The sequence below is a fragment of the Patella vulgata genome, chromosome 3 (assembly GCF_932274485.2).
Source record: "Patella vulgata chromosome 3, xgPatVulg1.2, whole genome shotgun sequence".
In the NCBI taxonomy this organism is placed as follows: Eukaryota; Metazoa; Mollusca; class Gastropoda; family Patellidae; genus Patella; species Patella vulgata.
The window spans coordinates 51900407-51918478 of NC_065881.2; the positions used below are offsets into that span (position 1 = coordinate 51900407).

Here is an 18072-nt window from a genome sequence, read left to right on the forward strand (position 1 = left end):
GTAGAAGTGTGTAATACGAAGGTTGTGGACCCTTTAGAGGTCACAATTTTTATCCGATTTTGATGAAACTTAAAATATATCTTTATATCCCAAATATCTCAGTCCCTTTTGATATTTGCACATTTTAGGCCATAACTTTCTGGATTTTTGCCCCTGATTGTACAAAAAATCATGTTTGTTTTTAGCTTGTTCTCGATCCATCTGTTGCAAAATGTGGGCGTATCCTATCTGGCAGCCGCTGGTAAATTAAATCATCAAATGGCAGAACCATTCTAATTTATTTAAAAGCAGATCCATCCTATAGTCTAGAAAGTTGATTATGATCTTGTCATGTTAATAAATGTCTAATAGTTCAAGTTAACTGGCACCAATTGTCTGTACACTATTCAAAAGATACATGGATGGCTGTAATGCTCTCAGAGGCAGATGCTTTTAATCCTTTACCATGTTAAAAAATTGCAAACGATATCAAATTACTGAAGCTTCTTCACTATTATGTCGTAACATCATGATATATACTCTTCAAAAAAAGTAGGGGATATTGAAATGCAAATACCTATGCAGGTTGTGATATGATAGATAGTCATGGACACTTGACTTGCTTTGAGAGTATGTTCACAGATGAAGAACTTATCACCCCAACAGAACCACTGAGCTGCATGTGTGACACGCAATAAATAGCGCCATACACGTGGGAGGGGTTCATTGTCAAATTTGACACTTCAAGGAAGGGTTGATGAAAACTGCCGCGTGCTGGTTTATCCTTTCCATGTTTGCTATCCTATCGGTTGTTGCACAAGATTTACTGTTTAGCGTATCTTTGCTTTAGTGTGTTACGTTTAATTTGATCGTCAACCAACAACACTGCAAGAATTGGCCGTAGCACTGCAAGAGGAGTGAGTCAGATTGCTCCAAATCATGATTGGATGGTTGATTAGGAGCATGCCACGATGAATTGCTGAATGGCTGAGGATTGGTGGAGCAATTACTCATTATTAAGACAAAAATCAAAAACGTCCATTTTCACTTTTGACAGTGTATCTCTTTGCGAGTGAAATGGGGCTGTCAGATAAGCTGCCTATATGAACTGTTTATGTTCATGTGTAGGGAATTGGCCTGTTATTAACATACACTGGTTACCTCTAATAAAAACTGCAGTGCATTTCTGCAGTTTTGTATTGTTTTTGATTATCACCTACCTTTTTTGAAGAGTATATTTTTAATGATGCAGAACTTGTCAATATCAAACATTACATGTTGCATTTATTTTTTTAGAAAACTGACAGAAGTATCACAAGATATTAAAGTTGTGTCTGTTAAATCTATTTCAAATTTAGAAGGATGTCACAAGTGACATTGGTGCTGTTAGGCTGCTTATTTAATGAATTTTTCCCACAGATTGTCACACTGATCCTTGCTTATTTTCTTTGATGGTTTCCTGAAGGCTTTCTGCTTTGTTCTTTCCTACATCTTTCCATCTTATACACAGGATCCGTCTTAGACAAGTGTTCAATGCCCTTGGGTTGTCTCCATGCCTTCAGATAAATGTTAATGTTTCTTTACAGTGGTTGAAATATGGTGAAATAGGATTGTTTCTTACCTAATGGGTTATGGGTGTTGGTTGGCCGAGTGGTAAATGTGTACACATTGCATCATAGGGTCTGTCATTGAGGCAAGTGGCATAATTTCAATTTCCCGCTTGTACGTGACAGGGAGTAGGGTTGCCTGTCCAACCTTGTGAGTTTTCTCTGGGTCCTACTGCTATAAGACCCCTACTTCCAAGCGAATTATTGACATAAAATTGAAACATATGTTAGTCCCGAAATGACCCAATGACCCAGTTTGTGTGGAGTGAACTTAAATCCTCTACCTCTCCATCTCTCTCTATGCTAGCCTATGTTTAGAAAATCTGTATTTTCTGATTAATGTTTTCGTAAATGTAGGCTATATAATATCATTAATATAATTTCCTGAGTTTTTCTAAAAACATTTGTTGATTAAGAGCCTGAGAGAATAAGGCTAGTAGACTGTACAACATCAATTATATGTGATTCATTGATTGTCCAGATTTCTGTGGTCTACTGAGAATAAGAAATATCACCACAACTATTTTATCCAACTGTGTGAAAATATGCTGCAAGTGTCCAATCAATAATGATAGTAATTGACATAAATGTCAGACATCTGTATACTTCTAATATACACTATAAACGAAATAGTTAATTATCATCTTAATCACCAAATAATTACATTTGATATATATAGCTATGGTATAGAATATTGATATTTTAAGGTCTATTAATAGTAATTGTTAGTGAGGCTATTGTTTTCACAAATTAAGAATTAAGCATATGATCTATTATAATTAGGTAAAACAGCCATTAATTGATCTTTTATTAGATACCTGATGGTGTCTTAACGAATGGTATAATATATGTTGCGTGGGTGAGTGACTAAGTTGTATAAACATGAGAAACAGTTATGTGCTACTTGGTATTGATTGCGGCAAATTACTTCTGACAAGCTACATCCATCCATTGTATATTTGCAGGCAGACTGGCAGCTGGGATAGATCGCCAGTAGGGGTCAGCACCAGATATTGATTCACTGTGGAATATCAGAGCATTGGTCTACAACCGTAGGTCTGGTGAAGGTCTATTGGAATTTTCTTCACTTCAGTAATTCAGCAGCAAGATAGTGAGTGTTTGAGCAAACAGTAAACCGAGTTCTTGGTGAGTGTAAATATACAGCACTATATTGAGACTTTCAAAGTGTTTTTATTCTCCGTCTAAAACAGACTAATGTGCTTATCTAAAAGAAATAATCATTCCAAAACTGATTATTGACTTTCAGTTTGAATATCTGTTATAGTGTTTGTGTGTGACAATTTTTTACGATTGTAATTAAAATAAATCTCAATCAGAGAAGTCTAGGATAACTGAGTACCGTTAATCAATGTTCTTGCATTGTGTGTCTGTGAGATGGCATTAGAAATCTACGTGATCATAGAAAAGGTTTGATAATCAGACCCTATTACAGCTTTTTGGCGATTCCATCTTTGCCAATTTGACTAATTTCCTTGGCTGCCTCACTGTGGTGTCTGTATGATTAAGTGTGGTTATCTTATTCGATTTTCGTCTCTGTCATCATAATTATGGAATCAGGATACAACAGACGCTCCAGCCGAAGTAGTGATGATGAAAGCAAAAACCTCTCTACCAGTCTAACGGAAGGCACATCTAAGTTTTTTACTTCCATGATCGCTAAAAAGAATGGACTATTCAGTGACTTATCTAGTAAGATAGAAACAACGTTCATGAAGAGTGGGGCCAGTAGTAGTGCTAGTAGTGAGAACACTAGCCCAGTTAATTCACCCCCGCCACGCCCACCCCCACCGACAAGAAGACCATCTGAAAAATGTTTTCAGAAACGAAATCTGCCACCAAGAAGTAGTTCTGTTGCAAACAGAGAAAGTACATCAGGTTCTGTGGATGATACACTTACAGTTAATGGAATGAATATTAGTTTTGATGAACCCTTGTATAATAAGAGAGAAGCCCCAGTAGGAAGAAGTTCGGAACCAACAGAAAATGTAAGTTGTGTAAGAGAGAACACAGAAAGGGTTGGTCCGACTGGCGGTAATAGCATGGAATCTCGACAGAATCAGAGATCTGTTAAGCCAAACGGTCATGTGGCTAAACGGGAACACAACATGTCATCATCTTCCGCAGACTCGGATAAAGATAAACCAACAGAAAAAGAAAGACGGGCACCAAAACTGAAAGCAGGACGACGATCAAGTACTGTGGATGAAATGTTATTTGATGATTATGTGGCTCCTGATGATGACATAGATGTCAACTCAAATGAACCAATTTTTGGTGATTTGATGTCATTTGATCAATCTGAGCAACACAGTCCAGATGTAAAAACGTCACCCTATCCCAGTCAAAGTAGTGTGGATTCTAATTCGAGTAGTAACCGACTGTACACAACAGCAAGCGTGGATTCCTCGGATGCAGAATATGGAGGTGTTCCAGTACATCGTTCAGGATCTCAAGGATCTGATAAGTCATGGAGTTCAAACTACAGTATAGACAGTCAACCTGATGAGGTTACATTGGAATGTATGGAGTTTATGAAATTGTTTGTGGATAAGGTGTTTAACACAAGGTAAATATATGTGGTTATTCTTTATTCAGTGCATTTCAGACTCCTTTCACATCATTGTTTCTGGAAGTCATGATGGCAATGTGAGTTAGGCACTGGCCAACTAAACAGGAGGTCCCAGGTTCCAACCTGCTATTGGCCAAGAGTTCCTCAGAATTTTCTACCATGGGGTAGCTGGACAGGTCCTGACAAGGAAAAGTGTCTAGTGGTTCAGATGGGATCAAAACAGGTGCCATGTACACACTGTAACCCAGGTATCAGTTAATCTTGTGTATCTAGCACTAATTTCTTTCACATTTGTTTAATATCAGATCTTTGTTTAAAAATTCACCAAAAATCATCTAATTTGAACTTGTGTCCAGTTTAAAGCTGACTGATTAATTTTTATAATGAGTGTTCAATTTACAAGTATTTAATTTCCTGTCCACTGTTAAAAAATTAATCATTATACATTCTTAATCAACTGGGTTGTTTATTTTTTAACGGTGATTGAGAAATTAAACACTTGTAAATTGGATACTCATTATCAAAATTGAATGGTCAGCTTTAAACTGGACACAAGTACAAATTAAATGATCAGGGGCGCATCTAGGAATTTTGAAAAGGGGGGCACTGCAAAATGAGGGCACTGACCGTGAAGACGGTGCGCGCCGCTGAGAGGGGGGTTTTGGGGGGAGGAGTGTTCCCCCCAAGAAAATTATCTGTCATTTCATTGCATCAGTAGCCATTCCAAGAGCTATTTGGCTGATATTTTCGTCTAAGTAAACATTCGAAAATCGTTGAAAAAGAGCCTTACTTAAATCGAGCAAAAAAGCCAATTGAACATGCAAGTCGAAAATTGTCAAGACAAGCGAGGCATTATGATGGGAAAAAAGACGAATCTATTCCCTAGCCACTTCACTATTTAAGCCTTGTACTGTGTACTGTCCACACATGAAACAATGCTACATCAAGTTGCACTCAGTGTATGCATTGCCGATTCCACAAGATGCTATCATTGATGTCTGTCTATAGTCAGTCTATAGGATTAGGGCACCGTCAGCTAAACAACAAGAATTCGTTTGAAAGTGGAAGCATTAATTAGACCTAACTGGTGTGTTTGAGTCGATGGTTTGAGTCATTTGGGGTCCCTGCAAAGGGTTGGGAACGGACATATTTGGGTCTGAGAAAAGGCACTTTCAGCAGTAAAAAAGGTCACTGTCCAAAATAAGGGCGCCCCTCGAGCCCCCCCTTGGATCCGCCTCTGATGATTTATGGTGATTTTAAACAGTTTTTATGAATTTTTAAACAAAGATTGGATATTAAACAAATGTGAAAGAAATTAGTGCTAGATACACAAGATTAAATGATAGCTGGGTTACAGTGATATGTATATATACCATTGACAGCACATTATAAAAATCATCTGACAGAAATCATCAGAATTTCTTTCTTAGCACATTGCATGGCGTACATATATGTTCGTCTTCATTAAAACCTCATTTCATTTTATTCCCATTGTTCTTGTAAAAAGCTATTTCAACCAACTAAAAGTCAAAAATATTATAAAATGTGCATAGAAGTTGGTCCTCACTATATTTGGCTTAATAGTTGGAGTACATATTAGGGATTGAGATCTATGGAAAGCAGAATCTTTAATCTGTTTGTTATGTTTAGATTTTAGATCATTGGATACAATATAATAGTGTAGTTCTGAATACACTCACCCATTTGACCATTTTTGTCTTTCGGTTTTCAGAACACATTTTGATAATTTTGCTTTTAAATACATACAAGTAATAGCTAGAATATTGGTTCAATATTATCATTGTTTATTGATCTGGCCTGAGGGTTTTATCTCAAAATATTGAGCTATGTGGAAGAATAACTAATTATGGCCAACCACAATTTAAAATTGCACTGTTTTCAGTTCTTCAAAAAGGTATAGTACTCAGATATTCTGTAAATATTTATTTGGTGCATGTAATCTAAATGTCTCAATCATACAGTGTAGTAATTATTGGGTTTCATATTATAGAGTAGTCATATCTCACACATTCAAATTGAATGAGTGATATGTTTATATATAAAAACAGCTTAAATTTGGTAAACAATTGTTTCTGGGTTGAAACCAAGGTAACATGTCTGACACTCCTGGTGGAAAGTTTCTACTAAGGGTGGCTCTTGATGTCATTAGATTTAGTAACCAATCATCAATGTTTAATTACGTAATATTTGTCCAATTAAATAATTGACAGAGCTGTCTCAAGGACACTGTCAATGTTATAAGACTGATTTAGGTCCTATAGACTTTAGACAGCCGCTAACTTGCATTGAGAGAGAAGATACTGCATTTAGATACCGTTGATGTTCAAGAGATACCATCTGGATTCAGAATGCCCTGTTAAGTCGTAGGCATATGATATAGTCGTACGGGATCAATACACTATGTCGGATTAGACAGCATGTCGGCGATGTCGGAATACTCAATAGCTTCAATTATGGCGGAAATATTATTGTACCGGAAATTTTATTATAACAAAGCCTCGAATACACAGAACTTAAAATATGAAAACGCTTTCTGTACATTCAAAATTTTATTATATTATATCAAACAATTGCGTAACAATTTACTTTGAATATATATAATCATCTAAAGTTGACTAAATAGCACTTTTCATCCAAGCTTTACGATTGGCCGACCAATTGACTGACAGGTTGTGTTTGTCCACGCTCTTAAACCATTCATCTTTTTGCTTTAAAATGTCGGATACCGTAGTACGGCCAATTGAATACTTCAGGAGATTATAAAATTATCAAGGTAATCAACAAAGACCGACACATGTTTTATGCTCACAGATAATTGATTGCTGATTGTTTGTCGGTTAACACACACTGATTGAAGGCCGAGTTGTCCAATGTTAATTGTACGCAAATCGTGTGACAGGACCACTGATTGATGTTGTAATTCAGAATATTCAGAATACAGATTACTCAAAACTTTTTTGGTTGTAGTAATAAGGAAATAAATCAGGACATGAAAATGATGACAGATTCCACTGTATTGTGATATAACCTAAGCTGGTAACCTATGTATCGTACTTGATATAAAATGTAGAAATCAACTGTTGTTCATGGTAGGCAAACGTCTTAACTCCTAAGATCGTAAGAAAATACACAACGTGAAAAGGATTCTAGCCAAAAGAAGATAATTACAAATATAACCAGAGACAATACTAGACGATCACAAGGCTAATAAAATGTGCAGCAGAGGAATGAGAGAGTATGCGTCACATGTTGGATGAGGGGAGATTTTTTGCATCTGTGCATATAGTACTACACAGTTTCAATGCCAGTCAGGAGTATCTGTAATAGAACTATTCTAGATGTTACATATTGGATTCTCAAAAATAATAGTCAAAGATACATTTGGTAGATTTCTCGTCTCTAATTATGAATTCCATGGGCAATAACATTGAGTATGTACTAAGCATGGGTCAGGAGATTAGAAGCGGAAGCTACATATAGGTTTATGGTCATGTACAGAGTGTGTAACGGAAAGTGAAGCTTACGATCAATAAAATGAGATTCAATTGATGAACTTTTCTGTATCTTAAACCAATAAAGAAGAAGACGATAATTAGATTTCCATCAGTATATGAAGTAGAGAAAATGTAGATAAGTACTGGGTATCCAAATTAGGACTACATGTACTTACAAATTCCAATAATATCGATAAGATGTTCTATATTGAAATTGAATTTTGTCATCTGTAGTAGGGAAGAACAGTTGAACATTAGATTTAATGCCTTTATAATTGTATATAACAGGATACATACATACGTAATGGGTACAATGACCATGTGGTTTCTCAGATTCAAATCTATTTTATTTATTGTGGTAGAGAATATAACTCAAAATCTTATTTCAGTAAAGCTTGTGGTGAAGTCCAATTACAAACAAATCCTCATGAATCTTACAAAAATTGCATCCTTCATATACTTTAACGAATACAGATTTTACCACATCCTGTCACATCGCAGTAAATTTGTTTGCGAAAAGCCATTTAAAACTTTTTTGTAAAAGAAAATGCTTTCTTTCGAGAGTGCTTCAAAGAGAACATTGACAGGTTTATAATTTTCATTAGGTCAGAATTTCGCTTTTATTTTTGAGATACATCTTCAATTTGTAAAATTTTCTAGAAAAGAAAAAAAAACACCTGATAATGATGTTACATTAGTACGTGTATGTAAATTATGAAACTATCATATAGAGCTAAGTACATTTAGTTGCAAGCATGTGTTATTATAACATAATGACAAGATTGTGATATTTCAAGCTCTTGTTAATTGTCATCAAACAACTGCCACAACAGACAAAGCATGTATAGTTATACATGTATTTACATGTAGTTGAACAGCTGTTGATGAGAATGTCCACAAGGAATTAATGCTAGTTGCTGGGGAAAATATTGTTAATACATAATCTGACAGATGTATGTTGTGTTTATCAAATGCAATCAGAATGCGGGTGCTTCAAATGAAAGTGTATTTTTTTAAGTCTCCAGATAGAACTGATTGTTATTGTAAAAGGTCAAAATGCATGATCTGGCTATGATTTCAGTTGAATTCATTTTTATATGCCCAAATGGAAATGTGGTCGTATATTGTCGTCGCCTCTGTCCTTCCGTCCATCTGTCGTACACGATTTCTTGTGAATACTACATTATTATCTGATCATTATTTAATTTATATATATGTTGTTGACGTGGGTGAAATGAAGAATCCTATTTAATTTCAACAATTTCTGGTAGTTACTTCTAGAGTTATGGTACTTGTTTCACTTTGTGATCAAATACATTATTTAGATTAGTAAAACAAAAAAAAGTTATAATTCGATCTATATGAATTGATATCAGTGTTTTGTAAATGCTCCCACTACCTACAAAAGAATAAATAGGTGACAACCCTTGTCGACTGTTCGGACGATTTAGCTGCTGTTGGCGTATGTTTCGTTGCCTGGCAACCTATCTTTTTTGTTGAGAATATATACCTTCTGACCTTTCTATAAATATGATTTTTTTTATTCATATAACAGAAATCACCATTATGATTTAGATGACTGTGTGGTTTAAATGATGTTCTTTTAGATCATAAAGTCTGTTTTCTACACAGATTACATGTTTCATTCCATGACAAGGAATAGGGTTGACTGCTTAACTCCATGAGGTTTGCTTTGGCTTTGGGCTCTCAAGTTTTGTCTTACTGCTAAAGATGTTTTTACATAAGCAAATTATTGAAATAAAATATATCCTTGTGTTTCTCTGAAATGATATAGTGTGGGTGGAAAATCCAAATGGCACTGTTCCGACAATAATTAGAGAAAGTTTAATATTACAGGAACCCTAAAATAGACTGCACCAATCCAAAAAACGTTCAGTACGCTGGGTGTCTGGTGAGCATTGTAAGCCCCCGAGCAGAAAATGGTTAGCACGTGCGCGCTGTATCATAAGGCCTGTCACTGAGTCAACTGGCGTGGTTTCGAATCCCCGGTTGTACGTGACAAGGAGTAGGGTCGCCTGTCCAACCTCATGGGTTTTCTCCGGGTCCTCCGGTTTCCTCCCACTGCTAAAGACCCCTACGCTCAAGCGAATTATTGAAATAAAATTAAAACATGTTAGTCCCGTAATGACCTAGTTAAACCCCACTTCTCTCTCTTTCTCTTTTCGTGGTCTACTAGAGTGTGTTGCTCTCTAGAAATGTTTACAGTTTTTAGTGCATTTTGCTCTAAAAATTGCTTAATTGCGCCTTGAGCATTAACTTTTCCAATGATAAAACATAATAGAAGCCACAGAGAAATCATCATTCTATACCGGACATTACCGGTAGTCGATAAAACTTGCGACTTTGGCACCCCAGCTTAAAAATGCCACTGGGATATAATATGGATTTCCAGTACTTTAAGAAGTACATGTAGTAAGTTTACCTTAAATACAAAAATAGTTTCTAATCCGTCTGGTACCAAAATAGAGATTTGATACTGCTTGGTATACATGTATTATTATAAGATATTAGTTATTTTGATGGACATGTTATGGTAGATAATACAATGTAATCAGATGAAACCTAGTATGGGGAAACAGGAGAAACTAAACAAATCTATAAGCTGATGTGCCTTCTCATGGGAGCGGTCTACAAATATACACAAAATGGATTTTAATCAAGCATAAGCATAATAGTATTCAAAGATGTATTCCTGTGACATTGATTAGGTTGTCGGGTAGACTAATCACCAGAATTCACTTGTAACCACCCGAATTTATTTATAAACACTGGAATTTACCGGAACTGACTTTGCAAATATTGGAATTCGCCTGCAAGGGCTTCCTATTTACATTATTTTGCATTAATATTAGAAACAAATTACTCGAAAACACCCCAAATCACCTGAATTCACTTTGAAAACATATAAACACCAGAATTCGCTTTCAAAATATCAGAATTCGCCCTTAAGACCTTCCTATTTACTAATATTTTGCATTTCACTTTCAAGATATCAGAATTCGCCCGCAAGGCTTTCCTATTTACATATATTTTGCATTAATATTAATAATGAATTACTTAAAAAGAATGTATGACAATTCATCCCAATAGATGACAACTCATTCCACAATAGTTGTGTTTGTTTTAATATGTGGTGTATTACTTTGGTCCTTCAGACCATGACCCTTAACTAATTATTGGTTAACACTTTCTATAGAGTCAAATCCCATGTACTAATGAAAGTAAATGACATGTTTATATATAAAAAACAGTGATATTTTGGTAAAATCCTTACCATTGTCAAAATATCCATAAAATTCTATCTGTTTATGACATGAGTCTGGTAGACCAAATAAAGTAATGTTCTTCCCCCCCCCCACTAGTCTTGTGAGAATGGGGTTATTTATTCCATATTTGGGAAGGAAATTAACGCCAAGGTCAGTCTATAACGTGCAGAAATAAGGGGTTTATAAAAGAGTGTATTGAGCGAAATTGAACAGAGCTCACCCAGATATTCCGAGCAGCTATCATCTATGCTTTATTGAGAACGAGGGACCTTTGAAGCCAGTCAGTTTAACATTAAAGATGTAGGAACAACTGACTTGTAGTTTTATTTACGATCACAAAGGAAGCACAACAAGGAAGTCTGATATTACTACAGTGGGCCGTGATATAAGACCACTCGGACCAAGTTTAGAAGACCACTCAACAATTGATAAAAAAAATTATGACATCAACAATTTACAAGAATAAAATAATTATAACATTTTGATCTGTGTTGGTAGTTGAGTGTCCTCTTTATATAATAAAATTAATAAAAGTTCTAATTGGAGGTTTCCTGTCTTGGTCTTCTAAACTTGGGAGGAGTACTCTTCTATTTTGAAAGTGAATTCTGGTGTTTATATGTTTTGAATGTGAATTCTGGTGATTTTTGGTGTTTTAAAGTAATTGATTATTAAAGATACATTATGTAAGATTTAGATAAAGAATCAAAATATGACTGAACCTTTCAGATCTATTTAATATTGGAGAAATCTGATGCGATCGAGAGTTGATTATGGCCCGAATCAGTTAATTAATGTCTAATTAATAATTTAGAAAATAATTCAGGCGTAAAGAAAGACCTGCAATAGGCAGATTAAGCTCTTGAATAATGTATGTTTAATGCAAAATATTACTGAATTCAAATTAGTATAGTGCTCTTGAGCAACTTGTTTGTTGGACATTCAGCGCTTTATAAATAGATTATTATTATTATTATTAAGGTCTTATTAAGTGCAAATTCCGATATTTTGAAAGTGAATTCCAATGTTTATATTTTTTCAAAGTGAATTTCGGGGATTTTCTGTGTTTTTAAGTACAGTGTAATTCACTATTAATATTAATGCAAAATATAAGTAAATAAGAAGATCTTGTGGGCAAATTCTGATATTTTCAAAGTGAATTCTGGCGAATAACGGTGATTAGTCTACCCCTTTAATAAATGCACAAGATGTCAGATTATTCACACACATATATCTCAAACATAAAAAAAAAGTTGTAAAGTAATTTAAAGGCTTGTTATTATGTAATAAAGTATATCATTGTATAAAAATAAATATTACGAAGAATGGGCTAAATTGTAAGACAAAGGGTGGAATTAGTGCTAAATCAATAAAAGTTATCCTTTCACTCTCATTTTTACTTGTAGAGCTTGGGATAGTCTTTAATTGATTATTCTTATAAAACTTACTCTGCAGGATTTTATGTATTTAAAATTAAAATATAACACAGTAATCAATAAAGATTTTGTAAAATATCTTTTTCATTTGCATTAACAGCTTTAATGACTAATACATGTAGCTTATTGGAAATCATTAGCAATAAAACAGAATGGCAGAAATATTGTAATAGTTGATATATCATATTGTACAATTTTTATATCTAAATGCGTAAATGATTTATTGATATTTTTACTACATGATGAACAATGATCATTTAAGAGCAACTTGTGGCCATTGCTTCCTCAGGCATCTGATGATTTCCATACTTTTCTTCAAGATATCCCCTGAGCTACCTATAGTGTCCTATACACTACTGAAATTGACAGTCTGATAATTGAGAATGGATTACAATCTCTCTCTGTGGGTTGTACTTGCCCAGTAAATGAGTTGCCTTGTCAATCTTTGCGTTCTTCTCATGACATGTTAACTACTTATTTATAAAAGAGCAAAAGTCAGGTCATATATCAAATATATTAAATCATTCGACTGTTCAGTTCACAGTGCCTTTGACCTGCATCGAAAGATGTGTCTTACTTTCCTCAAATATATGAAGATATCAATTGTCTTGTTAAACGAATATCTGCATGTAAGGGTTGACATGAAATGAAATGGGGTTTAACATCCTACTATTCTGCTCCGAACTGGGCTAATGAAGACGGGCATACGCCATACAGTATGCTATGAGGGAAATTTTGCCCCGACAGCGGTACTATGGCCTACTCTTATATCGAATTCTAAATGTCAAGGGATCTTTTACGTGCATGCCAATGTGTTCACGAGACCTCAGTTTTCTGTACCATCCGAATGACTAGACAGCCATTTAGGCACCATGACCTCCCGTAAGGGTTGACATGTGCTGAACAAAGCTTATTATACAAGTTACACTTTCAATAACAACTGATACCACTGGACAATCAGATATTCTGTGGTAAGTTTCTTATTATGTCAAGACACCTGATGTTGCAGGTTGTAATTTTGTTCAGTTACTGGATTGCTGAGTGTTGAACATAAGCAGTATGAAACTATGCTTTAGTTCAATAATATTAATAATAAAGTCGAAAAGATTCCGAGCCAGGTTACCTCTTGTCAGAGGTAGTGCCTGTGGTGTTGATAAGAAAGGTGTTGCCTAGTCTTCATGCTGTGTAAAAAAAGAACCCTTGACAGTTAGAATTTAACAAAAACTAGGTGGAAATGCTGCTATCGATTTCTCCTCCTCCTATAGCTTTGCACATGTGACTGCAGAAACAAAAATAATTGTATGTTGTTTGTTAATCTCGTGAATTGTGTTGATAAGACGTTAACTCCATTCCTTTGCTTTCTTTCCAATAGTAATGCTTTAAATAAACTCGGCATTGGCCGAGAAAGTTCATTCAGATTTTCCGGCGTGGTTTCCCCTTGTCAGTGATGCAGGATGGAGGGCCTGACAAGGACAGCTGCCTAGTCATCTGATGGGATGGAAAACTGAGGTCCCGTGCACACATTGGCATACACGTAAAAGATCCCTTGGCAGTTGGAATTTGATATAAGAGTAGGCCATAGCGCCGCTGCCCAGGCTAGTTGACTCAATGACACGTTCTAATCATTTGACCATCCAACCCCTCATGAATGAAATGAAATGGGGTTTAATGTCCTACTTTTCTGCACCAACTGGGCTAATGAAGACAAGTATACACCAGTCAGTGTGCTATGAGGTATATTTTGCCGGGTCAGCAGTTGAATTCCAGCTGTCAACGTTTTTTTCATGTGCATGCCAGCGTGTACATGAGACCTTGGGTTTCTATCCCATCTGAACAACTAGATGCTGTTCCTTGCCAGGCCCTCTGTTCTATACCACTTACATTGTTCATTGAATTTTGCAATGTTATTTTTTCGGTATTTTTTTTTGTGAACTGTGGAAGTATGATGACAAATGTTGCCTTGAAGAATCATATTACATGTATATGTATATTTCAGAACTATTTTTTCTAATAGCACATGCTCTATACTTGCATAATATCCACATTGTTGGCACTTTTGGTGATTAGCAATTTTATATTTTGTCACTAAAATTTTTCAAATTTTGCCCCACGGGCCAGGGGAAGGGTCATTTACCTTATATATGCCAGGGTTCAGAGGGTTAATCACTGGCTCCTTTCATGAAGCTTGTTGAAGTCCTATGTCCAGGTGACCTGAAAATAATTGGTTTTATATTGTTCAGACATGAAGATTAACACGTCAACTGCTAATAGAGAGTTTTATAGTAAAGTGAGATAATGATTTACTATTTCAGACAAATTAATATGGTGATATCTGTAATATTAATTAGTATTAGTCAAAAATTACTATTAATGTAGTCGGAAACATCACATTTCGTGACTGTAGTCTCGACAAGTGGTTTTCAATCTGTTCATAATTAGGGACATATTTCATGAACCAAAGTGAGAAATAAAAATCATTATTCGTATTCTATTTATATTGTTTTTAAATGTAATACTATATATTGTAAAATGAAAATTCTGTAGCTACAATGTACCATATTATGTAAAATAACATGAAACGTGCAATAAACCATAATGCCAGAAATAGAACCTTCCTACATGAGAGAGAGAGAGAGAGAGAGAGAGAGAGAGCAGCACTGGTTTGTGGACCAGGGATTGAAAACCACTGGTTTAGACTACATGTATAACATGAATTATAGTAATTTATAACCCTACTGATATTTGAAGTTTAGACTATATATGAACCTAACTTTTGGTTGTACAATGCTCCAAAACCTCTATTGCTCAATTTTGATAATAACATGGTAATGTGAGCAGGAGAATTGTGCTGTGCCCTAACAGATGTGTTTCAGCATAGTCTTCTTTAAATTGAAAATGTCTAGGAATGTTATAATGTACACAACCAATTTGTGCAATCTGTGATCTTACTGTTTTTATAACATTTGAACATCTAGACAGTCATTCCCATACATGTACCAGAAATCATGGCCAATTATTTATGTGTACGAGACTTGAGAAATCAGAGAATATCGGGGTTTGTCAGTTGTCCCTGTGAAAACTAGTTATACAAGTCTCTCCTGTTTTGGGGGGTTGGATTGCCAAATGGTTAGCACGTGCGCGCTATATCGTAAGGTATGTTATTGAGTCAACTGCGTGGTTTTGATTCCCCGGTTGTACGTGACAAGGAGTAGGATCGCCTGTCCAACCTCGTGGGTTTTCTCCGGGTCCTCCGGTTTCCTCCTCCGGTTTCCTCCCACTGCTAAAGACCCCTACGCACAATCAAATTATTGAAATAAAATTCAACCATGTGTTAGTCCCGAAATGACCTAGTTGGTGTCGATTTGATGTTAAACCCGATCTCTCTCTTTCTCTCTCTCTCTCTCTCTCTCCTGTTTTAATCACCATTACATTGTAATTCATATGGACATGGCTAATTGTAGAGTTCTGTAATCAGGGAACTGGACAAACAAAAACCGTAGAAGGTTTTGGTTAAAATTCTGGCATAGCCTGAGAAAAAGTATCATGGAAGATACCAGCCGGGTTATTAGGGATGTGTCTAGTCCATCAAATTAGACAAAAATCTTAAGATCCTATATGTACTCTTCAGTACAATGTTTCGGCCACAGAGGTTTTTAACCCTAATCAGTTAGCTGGTCTGTTTATCCTACACGTATTTAACCTCTTTAACTTCGGTCTGCTAACCTCAGTTGTGCTTGTATCAACAAAACAGTTTACAATTTGAATTTCAAAAAGATTATGCAGAAAAATGCTGTTGTCTTGTTTAAATTCTCTGCCATAAGCATAGAACCGCACCCCAAATAACCCAAGTAAACTGATTTTAGTCATTATTCTCTTCTATGACATTTTACATATGTATGATTACGTTTATTCCAATATTCTATAGCTTGTTTTCAATTTTTTTGTCATTGGATGTCTTGCTTAGCCTACTTTGTGCAGAAAAGTAACACAATAAACCTCATTTCATTTTTTTTAATGTCATTTCCGTAACTGTCATAACATTAATTAGCAGCTATTGTGTAAAATGTCACCAACTTCATAGACATGTATATCATAATACAAGTAGTTTGTGAATCATCAAAGACCTTCAAAAATTTCTGCAAAAAAAATTCAAAGCTTACAAATTATCACACGTGTTATTACTTTGCTTTGATGCTGAATTAGGGTTTTTTTTCTCATAGAAAACATTTTACAATCTGATGCTTTTTGGTTTTCTATTTCCATCTTGGAACATCTGTAGTAGGTTTCCATCTTATCTAATAGATCTGAAAATATGTGTCATTATTTCTTGACAGCTCCAGGAAAGCATGAAATCAGAAATAATTATTGATCTTATTAAAAAGTCTTGGAGTACAGAAGAAAAGAAAAATGACTTAAGGCCATATAATCACTTTTGGTGTTTGATGTAGATACTTTCCAGTGCTGATATATATAAAGTTACAGCTAAATTTAAATGCCTATAGAGCCAAAAATATTTTTTTTGTGTTTTTACAGAGTATCAACCACTGGACCTGACATTGCATTACACATTACTAGGTACTTATATAACCCCAGCATTTATTTTGTCATATTAAATACATAATGAGTGACATTATTTGGTTAGAAAAATATTTCTCTCGTAGTTTGGATGTTTTCCAATCAATGGGTATGTATTTAGGGAAGAGAACATTTAGGTTTGAAATAATCTTGTATAATCCGTGTTCAACAACAGATCCACTCATGAAAAGCAGGAGAGTAACCATTATCTACACACATTGAAAAGGATACTGCTAAATTCGTACACTCCAAAAGCTAATATTTTAGAGGCATTTAGTAATTTGATACAGCAATAAACTATAACACATTCTTATGGAAGACAGCTAATAATTTTATTTTTTTGTGTGTGGGGGGGGGGGGGGCGTCATGTTTTGAAGAGATTCTCTCAACATTATCAAACTTGTTTTCTATATGTATGTGTTATGGCTCCGGATACTGTTAAGGTCAGATTGGTATCATGTATAGTGTTAATTAATACTATAATCACAATTACACAACAATATAAATTTACAATATGTTAAGCAAAAAAAAAACCAACTTAATGTTGCCCATTCTCTGATGTCTGTTGTGTATTTATGATCACTAACTAACATTCTAACTCTAGTTTGAACTCGTAAGGGTTATCTCACAGCAAATACAGCTAGAGGAATTTTGGTAAGAGATTTTCTGCACAATGAAAAGAAATGGTGCACACTGTATAAAGAAGTTGAAGTGGTTTTTGATAGACAAAGAACATGTTAGATAAAAAATTGCTTAAAACTTCCCTCTGTTCTCCTCCACCACTTTGTAATTGGCTGTATCAAATAAAGATTTGTACCAATGAATCATTGAAATATAAATAATAATGATCACCAGAATATGCATTGTTGTGGGATGTTTTGTTGCTGACAACTTTTCTTTCAGTACAGATTATCATAACGCAGAACTATTCATTGCTGCTTCTGTCTGTCATGTACCAAATTATTCTGAATTCTGTTTTCGGAGCTGAAAAGATAACCCTCTTTTATTGAGAATTGTATTACTGTAAACTTATCGACAACTTAGAAGTAAACAAACTTAGCATGCAGTTCTTTATTTTTATGCATT

General features: G+C 35.0%; 1 protein-coding gene across 1 annotated transcript in view; it reads left to right on the forward strand.

Annotated features, from left to right (window-relative positions):
• Positions 1-2420: 2420 nt before the first annotated feature.
• LOC126816096 (uncharacterized protein KIAA0513) overlaps positions 2421-18072 on the forward strand; it is a 63888-nt gene continuing 48236 nt past the window's right edge. The window contains exon 1 of the mRNA XM_050542291.2: positions 2421-4173. Coding sequence (XP_050398248.1) covers positions 3155-4173 — 1019 coding nt within the window. The 5' untranslated portion in view covers positions 2421-3154. The remainder of the gene's footprint in view (positions 4174-18072) is intronic.